This window comes from Chelon labrosus (genome assembly GCF_963514085.1).
Source record: "Chelon labrosus genome assembly, chromosome: 2".
Taxonomy (NCBI): domain Eukaryota; kingdom Metazoa; phylum Chordata; class Actinopteri; order Mugiliformes; family Mugilidae; genus Chelon; species Chelon labrosus.
In genome coordinates this window covers 27,757,246-27,784,946 of record NC_140338.1, presented here as the reverse complement: position 1 = coordinate 27,784,946, position 27,701 = coordinate 27,757,246, and the positions used below count along the sequence as shown (strand labels likewise).

Sequence of the window (27,701 nt, the reverse complement as noted above, 5' to 3'; positions counted from 1 at the left end):
ACAGACGCTGTGGCTGACTGAGTAAGACAGCAGACAGCGGTGAGGAAGAGGGGATGGCAGAATGAAATGAACTGAACTGTATGTACTGCACTGTACTCCAATGAACTGCAAAATGAAAATAATATTAAGAGCAGGTTCCACCACAAACCTGCACAAGGATATTTATACCATTGCTTGTGTGGATTTGATTGCAGCGTTTTACTAATTTGTTTTCACAATTAAAGTTTTATTGAAATTCATTCATTCATCTTCTGTACCCGCTTATTCCTGTTAAGGGTCGCGGGGTCTGTTGGAGCCTATCCAAGCTGTCATCGGGCGAGAGGCGGGGTACACCCTGGACAGGTCTCCAGTCTATCGCAGGGCTAACACGGAGAGACAGACAACCATTCACACTCACACGCACACCTACGGCCAATTTAGAATCACCAATGAAACTAATGAGCAGTGGGAGGAAGCTGGAGTACCCGTTGAGAACCCACGCAGACACAGGGAGAACAGCAAACTCCACAGAGTAAGGCCCCGAATCCGGGACCTTCTCGCTGTTCTCACTGCATCAGTGCTAACCACTTCGCCACTGTGCCAGTTTTACTGAAATATTAAATATTAAACAAAATTAGGCTTCTCATAGAAACACTGAACGCAAAAGGGCTTGTCAACACACAAACCATATGTATTTGCTATGTTAGGCTAAAATATTAGGTTATAAACTACACTAAATAATGAACCGGCTCTCAGAAAAGAGATGATCTGCCCATCACTGCCGTATACAACCCCACGTCTAAGAAACTGAGCTATCTCTTTAACTAGACATAACTCCTAACACAGATACGCAGTTGATGTGGTTTTGGAAAGGAAGGGATTTGTTTCCAGATTATATAAAATTACTTTGACTTCTAGTTTGACCGTATCAAAAATAAAACACCATACCACAACTTCAATGCTAATAGAAGCATCAGCCCTCTCTACAGGCTCCATCCCAGGCGTCAGAGCAAACACCCTGTAATGAACTGACACAGAGATAAGAAGTTAACTTTTTTACTTTAAGGTTTCACTTAAGACAAAAAAATGATTGTATTTACTGGAATCTACATTACATTCTTTTTAAAAGAGATCGTCATTTTTAGTGGCTTCTATGGGAAAAAATATTTTCTATAATGTAACATCCAGAATTTTAGATGTTGGCCTGTAGAAGCCACTAAAAATCAGGATATCTTGGCCTTACCCATGAGAACTTGATGGAAGTCCTGTGCAAAATCTTTGTATATTATCACCATCAATAAAACACTGACTAAACCTTGCCTGATGTTTTCTGAATGCTCCAACAACTATTTATGGCAACCCTAGACATTTGTGTTTGTCTGCAGGGAGGCAGGGCTGGACTCACCTCTGGTGTTTGGTGTATAGAGGGTCTTGTCAGTCTGTATGAAGATGTACCCAGACTGGAAAGACACTAAGATGACTTTCTCCAGCTCACGGTCAGGGAACTTAGCTAGCAGGTAAACATACTGTTTAGCGCTGGGATCCTTACTGAAGTCTCCGGTAGGGATCTGAAACCACGATGAAGATGGTCAGTTTGTGAGGAGCAAGGAGCATATAGCGGCACGTCTGAATTGTTAGTTTGAGTTCAATAAGACATATATTGGTATTTGATTTACCGTTATTTGTGCAAGCTCCTGGAAGTGTTTACCACTGGTAAGGGTCACTGATGTAAAATTCAGTCTTTGATTTTTGGTTGGATGGTTCCATACGCTGATTTCGACTGGAATGTCTCCACCAGTACAGTCCTGACACTCCACAAAGATGTTTTCTGGTGTTCCAACCCTCAGCAAGTTGGGAGCAGACATGACCTTCCTACAGAGAAGAAGAGAAAGTACTGCAGTCAGTGAGAATAAAGAACCTCAGTCTGATACTGACTTTTTGAAGCACACACGTGTTATCATAAATAAAAGTTTGTTGGTATTTATACAGGTGATTTTTTATTTATTTGTATTTATGTTTTATGGGATCTCATATTAAAGATCTTAAAATGATTCGCAATGTGGTTATGGCCCTGAAGAGGGTAAAATATCCCTCTTCAGGGCCATATTTTTTCATTTCAAGTGTTCATCCACATTAGAAAACAAACAAACAAAAAAACTACATATAAATTACATATAATACATAAGTGCTCAGATATGGGTTGTGAGCCTTGACTTTACATACACTGAGTGATTTATTGATTCAAGTTCAGCGGTGGATCAATAAAACTTGCCCTGGACTCTTTTGTTTGGGCCAATGAACCACTCTGCAAACACTTTCTATTTACTATTGAAAGACCCATTTTAGAAAAGTTTACACACTGCTTTTATTAATCCATTGTGGTTTTTATGTTCTTTCCTCTTCAATAAACCAATCACTGGTTATAAATTCTTAAAGAAGATCTATGCCTCCTGCTTTATTGAAACGTTTACAAATGCACAATAACACAAGAACACAATTTGACATCTAGGACAACAACAAACACTGGTCAAAACACATATTTTAGCTTTGTTTTGAAAACTGAATTACATTTCAGTATGAATGTGAATGTAGAAGAGAATGTCTACTTACATTGGAGCTCCATCCACCAGAGAATTCAGGGAAGCAAAAGCCAGAGAGGCCAACAGCAGCAGCAGAGTCCTCCTCATCCTCCTGCCTGATCCTGGGCTGCTGTCAATGTCCTGGGGGCCTGCAGCACCTGCCTTTTATACACCTCCCTCCTCCTGTACCCTGACTTCATCACGCTAATGCCTCATTCCCCCTCCTCCACCTGTTTCTACACGCACTTAAACACAAACACAATTACCAATTTCCCAGCAGCAGTTGAGAAACTGTCCCCATTATCTCCTCTCTGATGAAAAAAGTAAACAGACACACAGACAAACAGGAACATTGCAGTTATAATGTTTAAATGACCCCTTTGATTTTGATCTATCGTATCGTATCAGGAGAACCCCAACAACCATGTTTGTTCAACCATGTCATCCGAGCTGCCAGAAGAATATCACAAGACCTTCTGTCTTTAGAAAAGAAGTAATGCTCTACATAAAATCACTTTCACTGATAACTCGAAGCCTTTTCGGAGCACAGCAATCTGCAGTACAGAGAAAAGTGTAACATGTGACATGTAGCGTGATACAAAGTCATGTGATATTTGTAGTTTTTTCAGTTTTCAAACACAAATGGTAAAACAGGGTTGTAAAAAGATATATATACTGATTACATCGACTATCTAGTATAGCCGAACTAGCGATGACATTGCTTTAAGTTGATATATGTTAAGAAAAAGTAAAGATAGTTTATTTAAGATGTGTTTAGAACCGGGATCTTCTTGCATGAAAAAATATTAAAACTTATTAAAGTGACTGCACTATTGCACTGCTCCGCACACGCACACTTTAAACAATCTGTTTGCACAGTACTATGTAGCGAATATTGCACTAGTTTAGTAACATTAGGTAGCTACTGCTTATCGTTTATGCACTGTAAATTGCTCACTTTATCTGTTTTTGTATCGCCTAATTTATCATCTGCCCATCTTCTTTATTGTAAATTATGTCATAATTATGTCTCATTCAATCATTATGTACAGTATATCCTGCTCATGCACCTGTATATATGATCTCACCTGTACATAGGTTTTGATCTGTAAATAATGTCCATATTACCATACTATTTATGCCACGTGCACTTACTGCCTATTGCACTTCTGGTTAGATGCTAAACTGCATTTCGTTGCTCTGTACCTGTACATGTGTAATGACAATAAAGTTCAATCTAATCTAATCTAATCAATTATGTTACTACATGGAAGTGTCCCAGCGTTGGTGACAACAGCTTCTCCTGTTTTTAACTATCCATATTCAGCAATATACTGAGTCCTCTCACCCTGCATATTTGGTCTACCAACAACACATTTATTGGCAAGTCCACCAGCATGACTCGGATTTGTGTTTGCAGCACTGACAACAGACTCCACCTCAACCTCACTTAAGTCAGCTTTCCAAACTGAAACCATGACATGTTGGGCCAACTGTGTTGTCATCCTCTTTGAGTCGGTGACCAGGGTTGTTGCTTTTGAATCCTCCTGGCAGTCCAATTCCTCATATTCAGATAGTCATAAAATCCTTTCCTTCATAAGTTTGCTAAATTATTGGCTTGATTCTTGTTCACAGTGGCCCTGACTATTACTCTACAATATTTCAAGCCATTTTACTGTGTAAATTTTCTTCAAAGTTACAAGGAAGTCCAACATACATACTTGAGAGCATCAGAGGTAAGAAAAAGACAGGTAAGTACAAGACATCTATAATTAAAAACAGGGGAAGGGGAGCAGAATAGGGTGCAGTGGGAGTCCAATGATTTCTTTCTGTAATTCTTATGATTGGTTTAAGTGATTATTTTGTTATTCTCTGAGCAATTGGCATACTGTGATGCTATAAGTTAAAAGTTAAAACATTTGTGGGTCCTCCATTCCTTGCTATACGTGTAATAGCTTACCATTAAACAAAAACTGAACAGCGCTGTACACTGTAAAAGCAAATAGTATACCTTACTAGAAATAACAAAGTAAGTTTACTAGATTTTAACCAAAATGTTGAGTTTACTATCAGTGGCTAAGTGTTGTGAACATAAAGGTTGGCACTATCTCACAGAAATGGTATTACTCAAGTTAAATTACTCAGAGTCTGAGTTGTCACTTGGAATAATGAACAGTAGGTGCCGATAATGCCCCTCATGGAGGTAAATCGCAGTTAAAGAAGCTGCAGAAGAAGAAGTAGCTTCGTCTTCATGTTTGTACTGATCGTACTGACTCTCACAGCCCATGCACAGCTTACACTGTCAAAGAGGAGGAAATGACATTTTTGAGCGCGAACAAGACAACCAAGGTAATTGTTTTTTTTTTTTCTAAAAAATTTAAATCTCATTGTTTTACCTGTGATTCAAGGGTGTTGTGCTAATAAAAGTTGGAGGCCAAAGCACATTCATGGTTACTCCAATGAATATTTAAATTACAATAGTGTGTCAAGATTGGTGACCTGGTGCATGAAGGATAACAGATTTCTATCCTTTTTCTTTTCTTAGGCTGACGATGTAGATCCAGCTTTCAGCCAGTTTGCAGTTGCAGTGCTCTCTGTAATCCCGGAAGATGAACCAGGCCTGACTCCAAACTCCTTACACTTGGAAGGTTAAAAAGCCATCATTCTGGAGGGACGGGTTGTCGTCGATGGTCTGCCAGATCTGCCAAAAGCAGTATGTCTCCTATTTGATTTGATCTATGCTCTGAATTTGGACTATCCAAAGGCCATGCAGAACACCTTTGAATTTATCAGAGGGTGTTTGTTTCATTAGGAGGGAAGTCTCTGAAACCCCAACTACAAACACTGAAAAACCAGCTTCTGACTTAGATTGTTCACGCCAAATAAGTGGAATGTGATCGTGCTACCTGCTGTTGCAAACAAATGCACTACTTTAAGTTGAAGAATAACATTGCCGCTCCAATGTTGTGAGGCACTACATAGGACCTAACTGAAGTTTTTATATGGTCTTTTTGAAGTTTTTTTGTCGTTTTTTGCAAATATGTTTTGTTAGTATTCATCGGTACTCAAGACCTTTTTTTTTTAAGCTATCTACTATTGCATTGAAACTTCTAGTCTAATGGTACCTGCATTTGATCCTTTTTGTATACGGAGCTAGGGGAAAAAAACAAACTATTTGTATGTTTTATCTACCTCACTGTTACATTGAGAGACGGTTATTACTTCTTTGATTTTTTTTTTTTATTACTGTGATTGGACTTCCTGATGTACTGTACTGGCTACAGCACTGCACAGGTTGTTCACATATGCATCTGTTTGTTTGTTAATAAACATTTGTCAGAGTTCAAGGTTGTACTTTGTGACTGGTTACCCACTGAAAGTTGAAGCTAATTGTGGCTATTTATTCTAACATATTCAGTTTACTTAAAAAAAGTTGGGAAACCGATTGCCTCACTTTATCCAAGTAACCATAGCTTGTCTTTAGTAAGATAAATGAAGGTATAAGAGTAAACTTACTTGTAGTCATTCAGTAAGCTTACTTGAAATCTAAGAGTAAACTTACTTGTAGTTATTCTGTAAGCTTACTTGAAATCTAAGAGTAAACGTACTTGTAGTTATTCAGTAAGCTTATTTGAAATCTAAGTGTAAACTTACTTATAAACAATCTGTTCACCTAACTTTTAGTTGTTTATTAGTTTAACTTTAATTTGGCTTGGAAGTTTACTTTAAAAAAATGAGGCAATCGGTTTCCCGACTTTTTTTAAGTAAACTGAACTAGTTAGAATTTACAGTGTGTTGGCTGTAGGTTACAGTACGACTGTTGTTCTGTTTTAATATAGATGTGAGGAGCCTTTTTTTAATCAGGTTGTATAATAGAGTGTAGAGCTACACTTTAAACAGTGTCCCATTTTAACTGAAAAATGCTGGGCTGTCAAGAAAATGGACTGTTTCATACTGGCCACCATACCCATGTGATGTCACAGCAATTATGTCATGTGACTCTGGTCATGTTCTTCCACAGCAACGTCTCTGCACCAATTGCTTTGATTTACACAGATTACCCACAGCATTATGACCACCTGCCCAACATTGTGTAGGTTCCTCTTTTGCTGCCAAAATAGCCCTGAGCCTTTGAGGTATGGACTCTACTAGACCTCGGAAGGTGTGCTGTGGTATCTGGCAGCAAACCATCAGCAGCAGGTCCATGAATTGGATTTTTTTGTCCAGGACTTTCCATAGAGCCATAGATTTGGACTGAGATCTGGGAAATTTGGAGGTCAAATCATCACCATCTATCGGAAGTGGCCAAGGGTTAGAATGGGAGCCCTGTCTGGTCTGCAGCTACATATCCCCAAACACAACAAACCATGATGCACTGTGTGTTCTGACACCAACATTAACTTTTTCAGCAATTTGAGCTATTGTAGCTCGTGTCTTGAATGGGACCTCACAGACTAGCCTTTACTCTCCACATGCATCAATGAGCCCTATTGCCTGGTGACCACTTTTCCTCTTGGACGACGTATGATGGTAATGGCCATTGCAGACCAGGAACACCCCACGAGAGCTGCAGTTTTGGAAATGCTCTGATCCAGTCATCTAGCCATCACAATTTGGTCCTTGTCAAAGTTGCTGAAATCCTTCTATTGCATTTAATACATCAACTGTTCACTTGCTAATATATCCCACCCACTGACAGGTGGCATAATCAGTGTTATTCACTTTACCTGTCAGTGCAGTGATAATAATTTTATAGCTGATTGGGCACAGCAATTAATGCTTCATGTGATAACACAAAAACACGATTTCAATGGATGTAAAAGAATGTTTATTTTCCTTGAGTTTCATTACTGCTGACATGCAAAAGTTTGGTATTGATCAACCATCTCCTCCATGCCCAAACAAATTGGTCGGAATTCTTCAGTTTGACACTCTTCTGTTGTAGGCCAGTACTCAACCCAAGTTCCTTCCCCGAACATGTAGTAGTAACTGAGGAGAGCAAAGTGAAAAATACGTTGAGTCTTCATATGACTTTCCAGAACAATGGAAATGCACACACCAAACACACGCACACAACAAACTTACGTTTGCTTTTTGTCATCTCTGCGAATATCTTTTGACGAGCCCATGACAAGGTAGGTTTTGCCCTGTTTGAGACTTAAAGAGTCCCTGCAATGCTGAAAACTGAGGAATATGCGCTGTTTACCCGCAGGGCCGACATCAAAACTTCCTGTTATTAAAACACAGGAGAAGAGAGAGAGCTCAGGGTGTAGTTTGACACAGTACTGCTGAATTCTCACACATTCCTGCTGGAATCATGATTACATCCTTCCAGCTACAGTCTGCCAATGTCTCCTTTATGACACTTTAACTAACAGTATAGAAGTTTTATAGGTGATAAATACCCACCCTCTTTGATGACCTCCACTACCTTCATTTTGTAAGCGTCAGTGGACAATTCAGGTACAAACTCCTCCAATCTCACTTTGTACACTGTAGACAAACAGGGAGTAGATATTAGCTCTTTTGCTTATACTCCAATTCTCTCAATCATATTTATATGGATGAAAATAGAAATGGGCTCAATTATAGTTTCTTACCAAATTCTACTTTGCTGGCCTCTGTACTCTCACAAATCTTGGCTGTGCGGAGATCATTGCTGATTTCCTCCTTCTTCTGCATAGTGCAATCCTCTGGAAATACAAAGAGGGCGTAGGGTTAATAGACAGCTGATGTGCTGTTCTCTTAACTAGACACCTTATTGACTTTATACATATCTGGCTACATTGGGTGTTACAAAGAGTGTCATGGTATTAACTTTTTCTGTTCATGAGACCGAGTTTAGAATATTTTCTTAGACCCTGTTTGGTTTTCTTCCTATTTCTTCTTCCTTAGTGTTTCATGTCCTACTTTACTTCCGGTCTCTGTTCCCCTCTGATTATATACTAAGTTTCTCCTTGTGTGTTCCTCCCTCAGTCGTCTCACCCTTAGACCTATTGGGGCTTTTATACATGAAATCATGGTCAATATAATTTGCCTTTTAAGAAAAGAATTTGCAAAAATAATGCATCTTTCATGTCAAAGTGAAAACAGCTATTTACAAACTAATGTCAATTAATTAAAATATATAGTGTAAAATAAGTTTGCGTAAGTATTCACCCAGTCGCTAATCTAACAGATGTCCAACTAGATGCCAGGAATGTCACATTTAGGGGAATGGGGATAATGTGCAGTTGATGTGTGTCAAGTGATTGTAGTATAATAGCACATGTGTCTGGCAGGTCCAGTCTCTGGTTCATCAGTGTTCCTATTACAATTACAACTTGAAGACAAAATAACACTCCAAGCAACTCAGAGAAAAGATCATTCTGAAGTAAAAATAAGGAGATGGCTACAAAAACATTCCCAACCCTCTGGACATCCCACGGTGTTCAGTCCTGCCACCTTCAGAAGTTTTCTCAAGACTCTGCGGTAGTAGGATGATGGTGAAGAGGCTGAGTACAGAACTGTGGTGTGAAACTTTGTCACATGGTGCGAGGACAGCTTCCTTCAGCTGAATGTGACAAAGACAAAGGAACTGGTTGTGGACATGAGGAGAAATAAGGCTCCGGTGACCCCTATTACCATCCGGGGGCCCAGGTGGACATTGTGGAGGACTACAAATATCTGGGAGTGCACATCGACAATAAACTGGACTGGTCAAAGAACACTGAGGCACTCTACAAGAAGGGCCAGAGTCGACTCTACTTTTTGAGGAGACTGAGGTCCTTCAACATCTGTTGGACAATGTTGAGGATGTTCTATGAGTTTGTGGTGGCCAGTGCGCTTCTATACACCATTGCATGCTGGGGCAGCAGGCTGCGAGTGGCAGAAGCTAATAGACTCAACAAACTGATCCACAAGACCAGTGATGTTGTAGGAGTGGAGCAGGACTCTTTGAACACAGTGTCAGAGAGGAGGATGTTGGCAAGAGTGGAGACCATCCTGGACAACTCATCTCACCTGCTCCACAACACACTGGCCAGTCTAAGGAGAACCTTTAGTACACATCATCTCTACCATGAAGCATGGTGGTAGCATCATCATGCTCTGGGGATGCTCCTCAGCAGCAGGGCCCAGAAGGGTTGTAAAGGTAGAGGGGAAGTTGAATGCAGAAAAATATCTCCAATTCCTGGAGGATAATTTGACTCAGGCGTGAGAGAAGATTTATTTTCTACCCGAAGCATACAGCCAAAGCTACACAGAAATGGTTCAAAAATAACAAGGTGAATGTTCTGGAGTGGCCAAGTCAAAGCCCAGATCTCAATCCAATTGAGAATTTAAGGCTGCACTTGAAAAGAGCTGTTCACGCCTGATCACTGAGTAACTTGAGCTGTTTTGCAAAGAATAATGGCGAAAAACTGCAGTGTCCAGATGTACCAGCCTGATTGAGACATGTCCACACAGAAGGTGCTACTAAATACTGACCTGAATGGGGTGAATATTTATGGATCATTTACTTTAACTTCTAAATTTTGAATTAGTTGACATTATTCTGTAAAAATATGTTTTCACTGTGATACAAAAGAGTTTTCTTTTTTTGGCAAATTCTCATCAAAAAAGACAGATTATCTTGACCATGACTTCCTGCCTTTCCCTTTGTCATGTTGTCTATTGAGTTACCCACTTGTTAATGTACCCTCGTGTTTCTGATGTACAGTTTAACCTGCAGTATATGAAAAGATGTGCAACCATCAGATTGACTTGTTCACCTTCTGCACATGCGCATTCTCCATGCAAACAGAGCGTCAGTAGTTGTCCTTCTTGCCTCTCCGGATGATAGAATTTCACACAATCCGTTTCTACAATGGGAAGGAAAGGTATGTGGAGAAATGTTTTTGTGCTTAGAATACATCAAATACGTACAATTCTTGACGTTGACTGAAGTCGCAGAAGTTTCTGAGACTTACGGTTGTAGTATTCATAGACAGACACAGCTGCAGGTTGTAAGACACCCACTTTCATTGTCTGGTGGAGCCTAAAAGTGATCTCCTCTGGTCGTCTGTGAGAAACCTGAGAGAGAAGAGTGAGAGTCACTTAACAAATGAGACTGTGAAAAGTAAATGGTGGACAGAAAAAAGGGACTGAAAGAAAGACTGAAGTCATACTTTGTCCAGGTAGAGGATGAGCGAGCCTCTTTCTGACAGCACTTTGTCCATCTCATATTTTGCAATCATCCGGGCACGTCCCTTAGACAGCTTCACACACAAACACACATCATCAGACAATGTTTTAAGGACAAACCCTGACTTTTGAACTCTACTGAATGCGAGGCTCTGTGAAAGCTCTTACTAAGTCCAGGTCTTTTGTGTCGACAGTGAAGCCAGTTAGCAAGCCAATATCCAAGATTGACATGGTCGCATCACGCTCCTTGTCTTTGTACCTGTACACAGAATGAAGTAAATGGAGTAAATGAAACAGCTTAAAGAAGATGAAGAGCAAAAAATAAAAGCACTGTATCAAATGTAAAATATATATCACCAGGTATAGTACTTACAAAATCTCTATTTTCAGTTTGTATATGGATCCATCATCTTTAATTTTCTCTGGAGGAATAATTAATTAGATAAGATAAGATTATCAGTTCTTTCAATAAGAAAAACAAATATAAGCAGAAAAATGGGTTAAATAATGACAGACAAATAAATAAGGAGAAAGCAGATTACCTGGGATGAGCTCCACAGACAAGTTAAACTTCTGGCAGTGGCTTGACATTTCTTTTGGCCTAGCGTAATACAGCGACACCATCTGTCACATAAACAAAAGCCTTTTTTAATATTGCACTGTAATGAATAACATCTTAATGATGCCACGAAGTTAAAATACCTTTGCCTTTAATACATAACAGAAGACTTACTGTCACTGTTGCTTCTCCTGTTCCTTTGGCGATCACCGTTATATTCTGGTTTATGTCCTTAAGCTGTTGGGATTTAAACATGTGCACAAACACACACAAGGATTAGCAGAACATACATGACAAGATGACTGTGTGAATATTAGAGCTAGCCTCACTTTAGACGTTCTTGTTGCATAGTGGTTTTCCCGGTTGAAGTTGTACTTGTCAGGTTTTGACCTGCCCGGCAACTTGATGTCCACATTTAAGTTATAGTCTGGCTCTTGAGCATTGGCCCAGTACTCTGCTACAGCCTGATACACCATAATAGTAGCCTGCAGGGAAGAGTGAGGCAAAGCAAGTCAAGATGAACGAAACAAGTGCAATTGCATTAAGAACAGCTAGACGTCCAGATGAATAGCAGGTTTTGCATTACCTGAGTGGATCCAAAGCCTCCGCCCACCTTACGTTGTTGGTTGAACCATCGTACAACAGGTCCGGCTTCTTCGAACGCCTGTATTAACAGAAAAGGGTTGAGAACTCTGGGACTAAAATTAGAGGTTTAAAATAGAGGAAAGTATTGGTTTTATTTGTACCTTTCGATTTACATAGATTACTTGAGTTTTAGGTTTCTAAATGAGTTTTTCTTACTATGACACTTACTATACTATCAACATACTGAGACAAAATCTTTACACTTTATTAAAACTGTAAAACACATTTCACTAACTTTTGTTTCCCTCTAATAAACAGTTTTAGTGAGGTAATCTGGATGATGGCTCGTTGCTGGTGAAACACACAAAAGTGCTCACCTGGGTCTTGACCAGAGCTAGAAGAGCGTAAGCTGTGGCCTCCAGTGTGTAAATATGTCCCTTAGGTACAGGCCAGTGGGATCTGTCTGAGGAAACAAACACAAATGCAACTTTGTTTTACCTGCATCAATAAGACATTATAACATTTCTGCGGGTGCGTTTTATATATATATATATATATATATGAGTGGGACACTTTACAGTAAAAAGTTGACATTTTCAGTCGTGGTAGATTACTAATATACGTCAGTGATATTAGCTACTACTTTTGTACTGCAGTTTGTTATTGACTGAACATATCCACTGAAAATAAAACTGAATAATTCCATAATAGTGACCATACCATTGTATCAGTAGGGATCCTGTAAACATTCATTAACTGGTGAATGTGTAATATTGGATGTGAACAAACCTGGGGAAGCAAACTGGAAGAGAATCCCCTTGTTCAGTTTGTCTTCATTGGCCAGGGCATATGATGTCATGGCAACGGCATAGGGGTTAGTGAGACTGGGCAGACGCCTCTCCAGGTAGGCCACTGCTTTGTCTATGCTGCCTGGGAGACTCTGGACAGGTGAAAATGAACAAGGTTCCAGTGAGAACATAAACATCCATAACACCCACTCCTGATTAGGAGAGTTTTGGCTTTTGTGTAATTTGGCTTAATACTGGGGTGTGATGTAGTGATACTATACTGAAAACAGGTGACACAAGTCAAATACCAATAATTGACAGCAACGGCACAGATTCAATTCTATGTGGAATGATATTAATTTATCCCAGGTAAATGCAATACCTAAGGTTACATAACAAATTTAGCTTGGGGGGAAGTTTGCATCCAGTATCTAACGATCAACGACTTCCCAGTGTAGGGCCGTGCATGAGCATCCTAGCTTTTGTCCCACACCGTTAGCACTATCTAACACTGGCAGTCTGCTGAATCAGTCGCAGAATGAATCGATAAGACAGATTGCTCTGATTGCCTTTTCGGTTTAACGAATCATTGTTCAAGAAGAGATACTCAAGTGACAAAAGTCAGCAAAACGACAAAATCAGGAGAAAGGCTTTACTGTGGAGCCTTTACACTAAACCCAACAAACATTACACAAGATCCCATTTTACATTACAGTTTACATCAGTTATTCCTTGTTTCAAAAGTAGTTTATTTATAGAGGTCTAAAAAAGAAAAACAAATACTGGCTAATACAGTTGCAATTCACGTAAAAGGAGAGATAACAAAGTAAACTGTGTGAAGGTGAAGAACTCACATTAACAGATAGTGAACATGTTGTGCGTGACTCCTGCAGGGCAATCAGGCAGAAGGCTGTCATGGAGGCATCAGAATCTGCACCGCGCACATCACCCTAGACATGAACACAAACACACCAGGGCCATTTTTATAATTTCTAGCAACAGAATACACTTTTTTTATATATATTAAAAATCCACGATGACATGTTCCTGTTTTCATCTTGATGATTCTGTATTGTGAAGATAAATGACATATGTTAATAAAATCAGTGCACTCACAATCATCTCTCCATGGATCACTGATCCACCTTCTGTGAACATTCCGTCAGGTTGCTGTGCTTTGAGAATCAGAAACTTGACAGCATTACAGATCACTGAGCTGTCCACTGCAATCAGAGTCTGGGCCATGGAAAACACCTTGACAACATAGGCTGTCAGCCTTTGTGGAGGAAAAGAGACAGTACAGGACTTTAATTTATTGCACATTAAATAGACAAAAAAATATCTGTGAAGGTTCTTAGTCATTCAGTACTTCAGAACTGAAGAAGCTACTCGGATGAGTGGTGAAACGTCTTCTCAAAAAAACTCTACAAGTCCAGTTGCCTTTTTTAACCTTTGTTGGATAAACATGTATATAGTTTATGGATGTTGGTGTGCCTCACCAGGTGCTGCTTTTGTGATGAGCCCATACAGCAAAGGATCCATCATCTTTACGGTAAGCAAGCTCGTTCGTGTAGCCTGGACAAAACAAAAAGAAAGAAACAAACAAACAAAAAAAAAAACAGCTAAAAACACAGGCAGCTTTTGTACTGATTGCCTCTCAACACTAGAACCATTCTGAGAAGTTCTTTAAATTGAGCTCTATGTTTAAATGCCCTGTTGTCCTGTTATATTTTTCAAATATTTCAGACTGAATGCTATTTCTAGTATCTGTGCTTAGGAACACGTGTGTGAGCCTACCAGTTTTTATGTGCTGGAGGGCTTCGTCACGTTTCTGAAAACCCACGGTTTCCCATTGGTTGGTTTTGTCCAAATATACGGTTGCAATGACGGGCAGGGTCGTGTAGATCATGTTCTGCTCTCCACAACCTGAGGGTTGCATAATCAGACTGCCCATTGATTGCCCACTAATAGCATTCTCCACCAGTGCAGCTACTTGTTCTCTCCCTGCAAACACATATAAACCAAAGTGTTAGACATCAACCGGAAAAAACAGCTAACAAAAGATCCCCTACAATGTGGGAGATGAGAACAATAACAATGTACACCAATGTAGAGTTAATCGTACAGGCACTGTCTCAACTATAACAACATCTCTCACCTGTCACAGAGATCTGAGTGCTGGTTGGTGTGTTTGGAATCACATCACTCTTGGGAATTGCACTGTTCAGAATTTCTTCTTGTGTACCATCTTAGGGGAGAAATTGGGTTCAAGTTGGGAGATCAGTTTGTAAGTGATAAAAACACGGCATCGTTCAATGACCACAGTGGAACTACTGAATGAATAAACTCACCTGTGCCTTTATGGCTGGGATCTAGAATTACAGTCTGAGGAGATTTAATCAGGACGCCTAAAGGCTGGAAAAGCAACATTAGGACAAACATTAGAAAGTACTTTCAGGTCATTTTTATATCCTGGTGAAATACACTATCCATTACGTATTAGACATTGCATCTCTCAATCAGAGGTAATTCTTAAAAGGTTAATTTAGTACAAGTCAGGAAGCCAAAATGATGACCTGTCCTGCATAATATGCTGCGCTTTCTTTGCATGCTTCTCAAACAGCTTCAACCTGCTGAGTCATAAACTGTACAGAGTTCTGAAGGTTTCCTCTGATATCTGGTGTGAGTTTGACTGGTCAAGGAGGCACCCACAAGATCTGACACAATCAGACGGGCTATGAAAATTGTCTTTCACTTATCAGTTACCATAACGCAGATCATGATTTACAGTTTTGAGTTAATCTTTTTAATCTCTAGATAAACATATTTGTGTCATACAAAGGCAAATATCATTCTTACCACCACCCTTAACATCTTCATGATTCCATCACTGAGTGATGAGTCTTTAACAGCTGCTTTGACCTCAATTTTGTGTTCTCCTTCCTTCATGGGAATGACGATGAAGGGTACAGACCGAGTAGTAAGTGGCCCAACTGTGACCTCCTGCCGAAACCTTTTACGTTTAGAGGCTGCACTGCACACATGTGGGTCCTCAAGTAGATCCACACGCACCTTAACAATAAGACAGAAACGCAGAAAGAAACTGAGATATGCCTTGGCACAGGTATTACACTTTGGGTTTTCCTCAGATTTCTTTTTAATCCAGTATTTACTGTAGTTTTTACTTACAGTGATAACATCAGGGCTGTAGTTGTGGAGGATTGCCTTAATTTCTAGCTGCTCTCCTTGGACGGCAGAATAAGGCAGCCTGAGATCAATAAAGAAGTCCTTACGGACAATTACTTCTAATGGCTCACCAACACAGATACCTGAAAGATGAGAGGAAGAAAAAGCATGTGATGAATCAAAAGGGAAAAGGAGCCAGGGATGAGAGAGGCTCAACTAAAACACGAGTCAGATTATAGTCACTGTATCCTCACCGTGAGTTCTTGACAGACTGATGCCTGTGAACTGCCAGGTGGTGATCGAGTCTTGCAAAGGAACATTTCTCACAAAGGATGTGGAATCACTGAATCACAGAAAGAAGGGAGGGGATGACAGGTAGATTTTTAGATGCTAATGGTTTAATAATGTGTACTGTTTTTTTCCCATGTGGACAGGTTTCAGTTGACTCACCAGCCAGGGATTTGTCGAGGGCAATCAGGCAGTTTGATATCCATCCACAGCCAGCTTTCAGGGAAGTTAGTGCGAGTAACAATTTCATTGCTGTCGATGTAACTGCTGTCATCTTCCTCACCTGAAATATAATTGAAATGTTGCATTATGATTGTTTCATAGCAACTAGCATATTAACCACCTCCCATTCCTTGTTCCCGCCTCTTACTACGAGCCAGTTGGAGGCTGTCCTCCTTCTGCAAATCTAGCTGGCTTGCCATCTGCTTGCAGCAGTCCAAGAAGGCATCGATGCAGGCTTGACCATCCGTAATGTATTCAGAGCGCACCTCACAGCTGTATGAAACAGGGGTAGGCTTCATGCCATCCAAACAGCACTCACTTTGTACTTTGTCGTCTTTATATTTGCTCACTGGAAAGAAAAGGATTGTGGAAGAAATAGCAAGATGTCAAAATGTGAAGCAGTAGTAGAAGGATGAACTGCAGAACTTGAATGAGTCTGACTGTCTGCAAATTCACAGCCTAAAAATATTAAACTTGTTGGAAAACTGACTGAATCTGTTTGATGGTGTGATTTTTACCTAAAGTGGCTGTGACCTCCATTAAAGTAGTGGCTCGCTTCCGCCTGCTGGGGGCCGGACATTTCAACTCTGGAAAACCAAGAAGAAATCTGAGACCAGAGACTTGGCTTATGCATGAAGGAACATTCATATCCATATGTTGTACTCATTCAGATACAACTTTCTATTTAGGAGAAGTTAATTGTGTTCCAAATTTCTATTACTCAGCGCTGCAAGATAGAAAGTCACTGAAGCCATGTCTGTGCCTCAACTTCAAGGACACACAGCACAAAATCTTTTCTCTGTAAATATCTTTGGTGACAAGCTGTCTGGACATGCGTAGAGCTACAGATGGGTATATAAAAGCACCTCTCAAAGACTTTCAGAATTGGGAAGGCAATACCGTCATATCATCTTAATTGCCCATTGTTGAGCTACAGTATTTAAACAATGTTTCTGAGTATGATGTTTTCTTTAGCACAAGTTAATCTGGTCAAAAGACTTCCACTACAAATGGTATAAATGATGAAATATTTAATTACAAACTTTATTTTGTGTTCAAACATGATATAAAGACTTTATACAAAACTGATTAGCTAATTTTCTAACCCTGACAGCCCTAAAGAAGAACTGCGATTAACTCATGCATCGATCATGTTGGTTGGCTACTTAAGGTGGGATGTTTGCATGTTCAGCAAAACATATTTGAACTTTATAACAGTCCTGAAAAGTGTAGAAATATGTTCATCAGATAAATGCAAGTTTGTAGCTGATAAGTCGAAATGCCCCAGTTAAGCGGTTAAGTGGTATTTTCTTGCCCTGCCTCATCTTGACCAGAGCTCATAGGGATGGAGTTAAGAAGGGCTAAAAAAGAGTAGGCTTTAAGAATAGAGTGAAGTAATGTCACCTTGTCTGTAGGGAGTCCCAGAACCACCACTGGTGTCAAACACCAGCCCGGCATCGAAGAACACACCCATACTGTCCTTCCCTCCACCTGCTGTGCAGCCTGTGTCATACTTCTCTACAAGGTCCCACACCTGCAGAGTGGAAACCCAAACAGACCAGGCTTAGGGTTACAGTATGTGTCGCAGCTAAAGGTTAACACACTTGCATGTGTAATGTATTGACCGTTGATTTGAAATCATGAAAAGTGAACAGACTATGTGCTATTTACAATATTGTACTTTTTTAAATAAGCAATTGAAAATATTTTAAGTAAGTTGCCTTTTTCTGGGTGAGGCGGTGCTTGTTGTTTAGGACGTAGACGCCTTTGTCAACTGCCACCAGTCCCACTGTGGCCCCTGGATCTCCTGTCACTTTCAGACCAAACATCTTGCGAGGCTCATAGGATGGAACTTGTCTTGTTGGTTCCAGTCTCAGCTAAATGTGAAGAAAAGGGCAATAAATAAGAACCAAACATTTGTATTTGATAAAAACATATGTTTGTCCTAGATACAAGTACCAATGCGCCTTGTTTGAGATTCACTGTGCTACATCAGTGTTGTGTCTCTTACCTGTCCCATGCAGGTGTCCTCTACATCCACCCACAAGGAGTCTGAGACCACTTCATTAGGACTTGGATGGAAGTAGGCTATGATGCGAAAAGATGGCAGCATTTCTTTGGTCACGACAATTGACAGGGAAATCAGTACTTGGCCTTGTGTCCTGTAGCGTCCGTGACGCACCAGTTGACCTCTGCTCAAGATCTGGAAGGGCAGATTAAAACATTAATCTCATCATGTATGTCTCTACTGTTCTACCACAAGTCGTAAATTATACTGTGCACCTCTCACCAGGTATGTGATGTCAGTATCTCCACCTAATTGCTTGTTGAGGTTGAGGTTGACTTTCATGTTTGTTCCTAATTGCAACTCAGCTGCATCCACACCTGCAAAAGTGATATGTTGTAGTGAGTGCTAGATAAAATCACTGGATAAAATCACAGCATTTATTTTACAGAAAATTTTCATTTAAGGATATTTCATACCTATGTGGATGAAACTGGTGCTTTTGTGAGGGAGAGCGTCCATGGAGGCAGTTGCTTGTCTTTCACGTGGAATATCAGCATTAGTCCTTGCCTGTAATTAAAGGGACGCACACACACAAGCATACGCAAAATGACAAAAAACAGTTAAATGTGTCTTGTTATGTGCACCAACATTCTCCCCTCCCTCGACCCAACCCATTACGTTGTATTCTGTTGCATTTTACATTTAAATGCCAGCGTTTAGGATTTAACACACAAGGCAAATCTGGACAGAAACTGGATCAACAGGACAAACTTAAAGCTTTGGTTCCACTCTCACAACTTGAGTTCACGGTTGCTTTTAAAATGAACTCAATTCAGGCACAGAAGGTTTTATTTGAATGATACATTTGGTGCATTTGGAGCAAGCAGCAACCTATAGGGGACTGATTGGGGACTGTATGTAGTACATACTGTTGTTTTGACATTTGGCAGTAGTAAAAATGGTCTAAATATTTTTCTTTTAGCCTGACACTAGATGACTAGAAAGTGACCCAAAATGAAAAAAAAACTAAAAACATTATAAGCCATAGAGATCAAAGGAGTGGTCGGAGGACATTTCAGCGACTGCGATTATGGCAACAAGACATGCTGCACAAGAGGTCCTTGATCTGATCCTTGGAGGAGGAAATGTCAGAGCAATGGGACAACATAGAGGAAAAGTCTGATTACAGACTCCCTAATGAAGAAACCAAACAAATACACTTTCCCTGCTTCACTTACCACTGTCATGCTTTTTCTTGTCATCACACTGAAGAGTCATGGACGCGGCATACAACAAGATCGAGTGTACAGCACGTTGGTAGTGCTATAGTGTAAGGTTTGTCAGCCCTAGTGGTCAATAGGGGGCCCCCTACTAACCTGGGGGCTCCAATCAGTTGTCTGCCTTGCCTGCTGACAAGCTCCAACTCTGGGCTTGAATATCTCATTATTAGTTTAGTATTCCATACTAGTGGAGAAAGAAGGGAAGTTATACGGGGAGAGACAGGGCAAAGAAACCTGCATCACTTCTGTGAGGACTAGTCAGGACACTCAACCAGGTGAGCTATTGGAGTATGACAACATTTGTCCTAAAATAGCCAAATGAGAGTCCCTAGAGAGTCCTAAACTCTCTCGGGCGCCAGCAGATGTCTTATCTCAAACATTCCTGACAAAACATCAAAACATGGATTAATGTGGCTACCACTTGCATAACGTGTAACAAACATTCAACAAACTTACAGTGATAGTCAGTTTGGGGCTGTTTGCCACTGTATTGATGGTAAGCCTTGCCATGCCATTGTCTGCAGTGTTGCCCTGCACTTCACCTGGATTAACCACTACTGGAACATTTTTAGCTGGAGTGTCATCTGGATTGAAAACTTCAACCTACCATAAAAGAAAAACAAATAAAACCAAACATCAAACTTTTGTATTAAAACACAAAATCCATGGCTATAAGATTAGTTTGTCTGCAAATGGCACTTACAAGTGTACAAAACAGTGATTATGATTAAAGTGTAAATGTAGCTGTTCTGTTGCTGTCAAATTGTGTGAATTAGTACCCTACCGCAACATCAAAGGACATTCCTGGTTTGAAATATTTGGGAGTTTTTGTGAAGACGATGCGATAAGGAGACGTGACGATCTGGATACCTCTCAACTCTGCTTCCACCATTTCACTGCCTGTGACAGGATGCAGCAACACAAACACATGCACATACAAACTGATGAAGAATGGCTGATTCATGATTTTGTGCTCTCATCCTGCGTCATCTTAGATCATAAAACAATGAAAATCTAGTTTAAATGCTCTGAGCTGTTGAATCATTGTGATTTTTAAATGATCAAATGTATTGAACAGGCCTGTCATTCTTACCGCTCTCTGTGAGCACACTGACAGATACAAATATGGAGCCCCCCACAAGGTCTTGGATGTCTTGGAAGGTCTGTGTGATGTGCTCCTTCTTCAGTATGGCCTCTCCTTTACCCTTCGCAATCTAACGTGACACGATAAAGAAACACATCTTGGAATACAGAGAACCTGAAGCTCATAAATCTTGACAAAATTAAGACAGAATTTGTGCTCACCGCCACTCTCTGAAGAGAACTGGGCATGCCCTTCTTCTGAGTATCTTTGATAATCCCAAATACCACATAGGCGGTCCCATCCACCTCTTCACCAAACAGATAGCTAAAACCACAAGAGCAACACATGTTCAAGCCTGCAGTAATGTCAAAAGGGCTATTAAAAACAGATGGTGAAAATGTAAAAAACAATAAACACCTTACAATCTAAAGCAGCATTTATGCTCTCTTACAATTAATTGACTAATGCAACCTGGTGCCTAATCCACAAGAAAAAACTAAAAGCTTCACATACGTAGCTTGGATGCTGACAGTGAGATCATCGCTGTCCACGTAGAAGAATGGGACCACTGTTGTCAGTTTTACCTCAAAACTGGGAAGCACTGTAAAAAGAAAGTGTGGTTTTGTGAGTGTGTATGTCCAATCAAAAAGAGTAAATGAATGTTGAACAAGAAATAGCAGTGCAGACTATGAGGGACTTACCATACTCTTTGACCTCAAAATCTGCAGAATAGCTCTGCTGTGGGTTGCTGGTGAACTTTGCCACTATCTTCCACAGTCCAGGACTAGACAGCGGCACACATAACAAAAAAACAAACAAACAAACAAAAAAAACACTGTCTAAATAATCAAGCAAAAAAAGTAACAACTCAGGAAGAAAGTGAATGCACCTGTTATCCACAATAAAATATAACTTCACAACTGAACAAAAATCAGTCGCAAACTACTCACCTAACAATTTCAGGTAGTTTGTAATCTCCAGTGTGGAGTCCTGATTTCAGAAAAACTGGATCTACTGGTAAAATGATGCCATCAGGGGTCTGAAATCGAGTCACATTAACAAAATTTAACAGTGTGCCTGTCAAGTGTCAAAAAGGTTTTATCCACAGCTTTTTCGTTGCATTTTATTTTCTAATGTTTCATGTTGTAAACTTAACAGAGAACTTGCATCAAGTGTGCAACTCAACCACAAGAGGGATGCATTTATTTATACTGTGAGTCAGAGAATAGGTGTTATAGGTATAGTTCAGTTTTTCTAAACTAGAATTGTATTAGGTAATCCGCAATCAGTTTATTTATTACCTGCAGGAGACAGAGGTCAGCTACCAGCACAGAAACTAGTCAATTAACTTCTGTGGGCGGGGCCAGCAGCAAAACCTATTTTAACCACCTAAAACACAGTCTTCACTAAAAACTAAATATCAACAGCAAAGTCATAGAACAGTAGACCTGCAACTTACAGAGAGCAATATAACAGCTTCACTTCCCTGTCCACAACCAGTGGAAGTTGTGAAGTATTATAGCATAAAATGACTTTTTTAGGTGGCCAAAATATTTTTTTTGCAGTTGACAACGTCCACAGCAATTCATAGTTTGATTTCTGATCTGGTACTCCTGCCTGCTTCCCTAAACCGGGGGCATTCAGATAACTATCCACTAACGGTAATTCACTGAAAAAAAGACACAGAGCACATGGGTTTTTGTTGTTTTGTTCATTTGTCCTCGCAGTCACATCTGATTATATAATATTACTTCCATTGTGAAGTCAAAGTAATCGAAAATAAAACTCCATACCACAACTTCAATGCTAATAGAAGCATCAGCCCTCTCTACAGGCTCCATCCCAGGCGTCAGAGCAAACATCCTGTAATGAACTGACACAGAGATAAGAAGTTTTACTTTAATGTTCCACTCCTGACAAAAGGAGGATTCATTCTGCAGTAATAAGCATTACGTACATTCTTAAAAAAAAAATAAGAAAAAGAATTAAATTGATTCGTAGGATTTTTATACAAAATATCATACTTTTCTCAGATGCATGCAATTTCACATGAACACAGTGCACAAAAAGTCCTGATACTGCCCTGTGCTCAATCAATTTGTTTTTAGCAGACATAGGATGAAAATCCAACTTTTTGAGCTTTTCTACGTTTAGGGTGTGTGGCATGTCTGCCAGCTCAGAAAAGCTGATAAAAAGCCATGCAGTCAGCTTGTTATGAGTGGTCTGAGAGTGAAAATGTGAAAATGCAAGCCGTTTCAACCTTCGGTAGCCGCATAAGTGAAGATGATTGGCTAAGGTAGGGTTAGATTTCATGGTAAGCCAATCAGCGGCAGGGCAGCGTTCAGTTGGGCGGGTGTTGTTTACACACAAACGCGCACATAGCGATTAGAGATAGAGAGCAATGGAGAATTCGGAGCATTAAGAAGTAAAGTTGCCATTTTCAAGGTGGAAGTGAAGGCACTACTTTGAACTCATTGAGGTAAACGGCAAGAATGTACACGTGAAGTGTACATTATGCTCAGAAAAAAATTCAAATTCCTAGATGTATTTAAACATATATATTTTTTAAAAAAATTAAGGCAATAGTTACTTTCCCTGGTAACTAGTTACTTGTATAGTGGAGTAATTCAGCTACTAACTAACTCAGTTACTTTTTGGGAGACGTAACTAATAACTATAACTAATTACTTTTTAAAAGTAACTATTTCACTCTGCCCTGTCAGTCAGTGGTTCCTACATGGTTTCAGGTTGCCTCCTCCTTCCTTGTACACAGGTGACAGGCTCTAGCGAAGCAAAGCCACATTCCGTTTCAGCAAGCATTGGATACATATCAAAATGATTCTCAATAGCAAGAGTGGGTGTTGTGTTTGTCTGCAGGGAGGTAGGGCTGGACTCACCTTTGGTGTTTGGCGTATAGAGGGTCTTGTCAGTCTGTATGAAGATGTACCCAGACTGGAAAGACACTAAGATGATTTTCTCCAGCTCACGGTCAGGGAACTTAGCTTGCAGGTAAACATACTGCTTAACGCTGGGATCTTTACTGAAGTCTCCGGGAGGGATCTGAAGCCACAATAAGGAGACACGAACAGCATGTGAGAAGCAAGATGGGAGAATAGATTTTTTATTTTTATTTTTATTGTTTTTACCGTGATTTGCGCGAACTCTTGGAAGTGTTTACCACTTCTAAGAAACACTTGTGTGAAAGCCAGCCTTGCAGTTTTGGTTGGATAGTTCATCACGCTGACATCGACCGGAATATCTGCACCGGTGCAGTCCTGACACTCAATAAAGATGTTTTCTGCTGTTCCAACCCTCAACAAGTTGGGAGCAGACATGATCTTCCTACAGAGAAGAAGAGAAAGCAACCTCAGCCTGATACTGATTTATGGACAAATGTGCATTTATTTGAACCTCATAGATAAAATATTGTCCATATTTATTTACATGATTTACAACTTTGTGTCTTTATTTAGGTTTTATGAGTGTATCTCTGTAGAAAAGTGATTCCCATGTTTTAAAATTAAAATGATTTATAATGTGAGTATGTCTTCCAGTTTAACTTTGGGATATCCTGATCCCAGACTGAGAATCACTGCTTTTATGCCTGTTTGTTAAAGTTTCGGATTACCCACATGAGGGTTGTGAAATTCTACCTGGACTTTAAACACAATGAGTGATTGATTGATTATCTTGATTATGATCCAGCAGTGGATCAATGAAACTAGCTCTGGACTCTGATTTGTCTGGCATGACGCCCCACAATACAAACTTTGAACAAAAAACTTTTGAAAACCCCTATTGCCTTGACTTATGTGACACAGGACAGCAGCTCCTCATTATGTAAGACATGTGAAATGAAACAATAAAATTTGTATAACAACAGCCACATAGCATAATTGCCTAAGTCATATTTTAACGTTTTCAGAAAACAAGAAAAAAGACAATTTTTAGCAAGCACATTGGTATTTGTTATTGATACTTGAACAGTGGCCAAAAAATGACTTCGGCAATTACGCTATGAGGCTAACGAAATGTGTTATACTCTGCTTTTATTAATAATTTGTGTCTGATGTGTCTGAATTCTGCTAGTTCTTAAAAGTTGATACCCCCTTCTTTATTTAAAAATGTACACTCATCAAAAAACATTTTCATTTTTTATTTATTTTTTTATTTTTTTTAAGGAAAAATTAATTTGCACTTAGTGGGAATGTGAAATGTTACAGGTCTACTTACAGTGGAACTCCATCCGCCAGAGAATTCAGGGAAGCAAAGGCCAGAGAGGCCAACAGCAGCAGCAGAGTCCCCCTCATCCTCCTACCTGATCCTGGGCTGCTGTCAATGTCCCGAAGGGCCTGCAGCAACTGCTTTTTATACACCTCCCTTCTCCTGTACCCTGAATTCATCACACTAATGCTTCACCCCCCTCCTCCACCTGTTTCTCTACGCGCACGTAAACACAAACGCAATTATCAATTTCCCAGCAGCAGTTGAGAAATTGTCCCCACTATCTCCTCTCTGAGGAACAAAGTAAACATTAGAGAATCAATAAGGGTTTACATGATTGACCAACACTTTACAAAAAACAGTTACTGTGCATTTATAATGTTAAAACACTACTTTGTATTCCGTCTTTTCTTCTTCAGATTGCCATATTATGAGTTGCTGTGTTAAGTTTGATTATACTTATGCATAATCAAACATAACGGATATGCACCAGTGCACAGACAGTGATTGTGGTGAAATTTGTAATAATAAAGTTTAGATAAAGTTTCATCAGTATGGGTTTTTCTACTGTGACAGACATCTGAGTCAGATAACTGAGGTTTTGAGACGTCTGTGTTTTTTGTTTTCTTCTTGAAATGCGAGCATAATTGCAAAGTGACATAGCTAAACACATGTTAGTATGTGGTCTATTAATGTTCTAAAAACAAATACAAAACAGACATATGAAATATGCTTTCTACCACAATACACTGCCCAGGCCATCTGTGGCACAAACTGGCTGAGTAGTACCCATTAATGCACCAATGAATGCATTCATAGTGTGCAGTTCCTATCCTCTAAAACAGCCTCCAAACCACCAATTCAGCCAGGAAGACTCGGAAAACAACGATGTGTGTAAGAATTAATTATTTAATCCATATAAGGATTTACAGACATGACAGTTGGCAATATGAAAAGTCTTTGGCGCAGGCCCCATCCTCGGTCCAGGTCTCGAAGCGATTGGACCCTGCAGATCCTGCCGGAGTGAGACGGCAGGGGCGGGGACCGGTGGTGGTTGTTGGGGAGGGAGGAGGGAACGTCAAAAGTCTGTACCTGAAAGCAGCAAGACAGGTGCGTGACTCGGTTCGTTATAAAGACAGGCGGGGCTGCCGATTGGTTAGGGGTAATGAATGAATGAGTGACGTATTGGAGTCTTCCCAGCAGAACTACGCTGGCGCTTACATTTCAGCCAGGAAGACTCGGAAAACAACGATGTGTGTAAGAATTAATTATTTAATCCATATAAGGATTTACAGACATGACAGTTGGCAATATGAAAAGTCTTTGGCGCAGGCCCCATCCTCGGTCCAGGTCTCGAAGCGATCGGACCCTGCAGATCCTGCCGGAGTGAGACGGCAGGGGCGGAGCCTACCCCCAAAGAATGAAAGTGGAAAATACCTACCGGGCACTTCTCTGGATCATGTCCGCTGGAATAGAGCATAACATGTTATAAATAGTAATTTACAGGATGCGTAAAGCTCTGAACCTGGGATAGATTGACATAACACCGCGTGGTTGACGGGGTGATGTTAAATGCTTAATTGAGGCCCAAAGAGATGAGGTGCAATGTAAGATATTTTATAACTGGGAAAGTGAAGTGAATTAGCCATTATAACCCGATCATGGCCTATGGCCTACTTCGGTGCGATGTTGAGTCTGGTCTAACAAGGTGAATGAAGGCTTGATTCCATGTGATGAAAAGTGATGAAAACGAAGGCACATGATTGACGATGACACATGACGCGTGACACGAAGACACATGATTGACGATGATTCGAGGTAGCATATTCAGTAGGATAGATACGATGATGGGATGCTTGACCTGACAGTTTTTATCATTTAAAAACGAAGAAACGAAGGGACTGAGATTTATCATTTAAAACGAAGAAACGAAGAGACTGGGATTTATCAGGGTGATGATAGCCTGATGGAAGATTTCGAAAGATATGACTTGATGAAGGGTATCTCGAAGATACCTGATGAAGCATGATGAAATTCATGAAAGATATGATAACTCGATGTGAGACCGATGAATATAAAGATGGTTTTACTAAACTTGAAGCAGGGTGCAGGGTGCAAGAATACTACTGTGAATACAAGGTGTTGACTGTGCGTTAGTTTGTGGGAAAATTCAGTTACTCGAGGGTGAGTTAAAGAAACATGGCTATAGTAGCCTACTACTATGAAGGTAACCACCACCAGACATTTGCAAGTATACCTTAGTTGATTCTTGAGAGTGCCAACTGAGCATCTGGAATGAGATGATCCTCCTCGGGTCTTATATAGGATTCGAAAGCAGATGAGGACCATCTTCCGAGTAACTTGATGGATGAAGTCGGTAATCCTAGTGCGGCCGCTGAGGTAGCGGCGCCAATGCGAAAGGAGTGCCCAGTATAGTTTGAAGGCGAGAGACCACAACTCCTCACCACCGTTGTTAGGTGGATTTTAAACCAGTGCTTAGACAAGGGTCGTCCCATAGGAAGAATGAGTAATGGAGAATTAGCTAGAGAATGTGGGCGTAATTTTAAGTAGTTAATCATAGAGAGGTAAGGACAGAAAGTAGGAAGCACTTTATAGATTTTAATAGAGGTACCGGAGCCTGATGTATCTGCTTTAGAATGTTTCAGTGAGATAGTATAGTAGTGCAGAGAAAAACGGATGTCGGAGTTTGCAAGGTCTCGAGAAGGGTTAAAAGTCTGGGCGTCAGAACAGAATTT

The 27,701-nt window shown here is 40.1% G+C and overlaps 2 protein-coding genes across 2 annotated transcripts in view; both read right to left on the bottom strand.

Annotated features, from left to right (window-relative positions):
• LOC311496745 (complement C3-like) overlaps window positions 1-2,810 on the bottom strand; it is a 28,114-nt gene extending 25,304 nt beyond the window's left edge. Inside the window, exons 1-4 of the mRNA XM_084556707.1 lie at window positions 2,590-2,810; window positions 1,656-1,851; window positions 1,385-1,547; window positions 928-1,007 (exon numbers count right to left, since the gene is read on the bottom strand). Coding sequence (XP_084412833.1) covers window positions 928-1,007; window positions 1,385-1,547; window positions 1,656-1,851; window positions 2,590-2,666 — 516 coding nt within the window. The 5' untranslated portion in view covers window positions 2,667-2,810. The remainder of the gene's footprint in view (window positions 1-927; window positions 1,008-1,384; window positions 1,548-1,655; window positions 1,852-2,589) is intronic.
• Window positions 2,811-6,510: 3,700 nt separating this feature from the next.
• LOC311496725 (complement C3-like) lies at window positions 6,511-25,728 on the bottom strand. The gene is made up of 43 exons (XM_084556685.1): window positions 24,955-25,728; window positions 23,868-24,063; window positions 23,619-23,781; window positions 22,515-22,594; window positions 21,672-21,760; window positions 21,423-21,505; window positions 21,235-21,322; window positions 20,943-21,045; window positions 20,731-20,851; window positions 20,422-20,537; window positions 20,094-20,240; window positions 18,834-18,924; window positions 18,640-18,734; window positions 18,361-18,552; window positions 18,071-18,226; window positions 17,754-17,883; window positions 16,868-16,936; window positions 16,498-16,698; window positions 16,290-16,410; window positions 16,094-16,182; window positions 15,843-15,982; window positions 15,513-15,725; window positions 15,005-15,068; window positions 14,812-14,901; window positions 14,451-14,657; window positions 14,153-14,228; window positions 13,770-13,929; window positions 13,484-13,603; window positions 12,655-12,805; window positions 12,243-12,328; window positions 11,867-11,944; window positions 11,610-11,765; window positions 11,455-11,517; window positions 11,264-11,345; window positions 11,095-11,143; window positions 10,890-10,980; window positions 10,706-10,795; window positions 10,508-10,610; window positions 10,310-10,399; window positions 8,159-8,251; window positions 7,968-8,051; window positions 7,644-7,788; window positions 6,511-7,547 (listed from the first exon to the last, which is right to left on the bottom strand). Exons 1-43 carry the CDS (start codon window positions 25,122-25,124, stop codon window positions 7,406-7,408), a joined length of 5,073 nt encoding a protein of 1,690 aa, XP_084412811.1. The 5' UTR covers window positions 25,125-25,728; the 3' UTR covers window positions 6,511-7,405.
• Window positions 25,729-27,701: the final 1,973 nt, after the last annotated feature.

What these genes read in the sequence shown, in the direction of transcription:
- LOC311496725 (XM_084556685.1), bottom strand. Translation starts at nt 25,124, where the DNA reads ATGAATTCAGGGTACAGGAGAAGGGAGGTGTATAAAAAGCAGTTGCTG. An exon ending in CTATTAGCATTGAAGTTGTG is followed by an intron (nt 21,761 to 22,514) that starts GTATGGAGTTTT and finishes ACTCGATTTCAG; the next exon opens with ACCCCTGATGGCATCATTTT. An exon ending in GGAGGTCACAGCCACTTTAG is followed by an intron (nt 16,699 to 16,867) that starts GTAAAAATCACA and finishes TTTTCTTTCCAG; the next exon opens with TGAGCAAATATAAAGACGAC.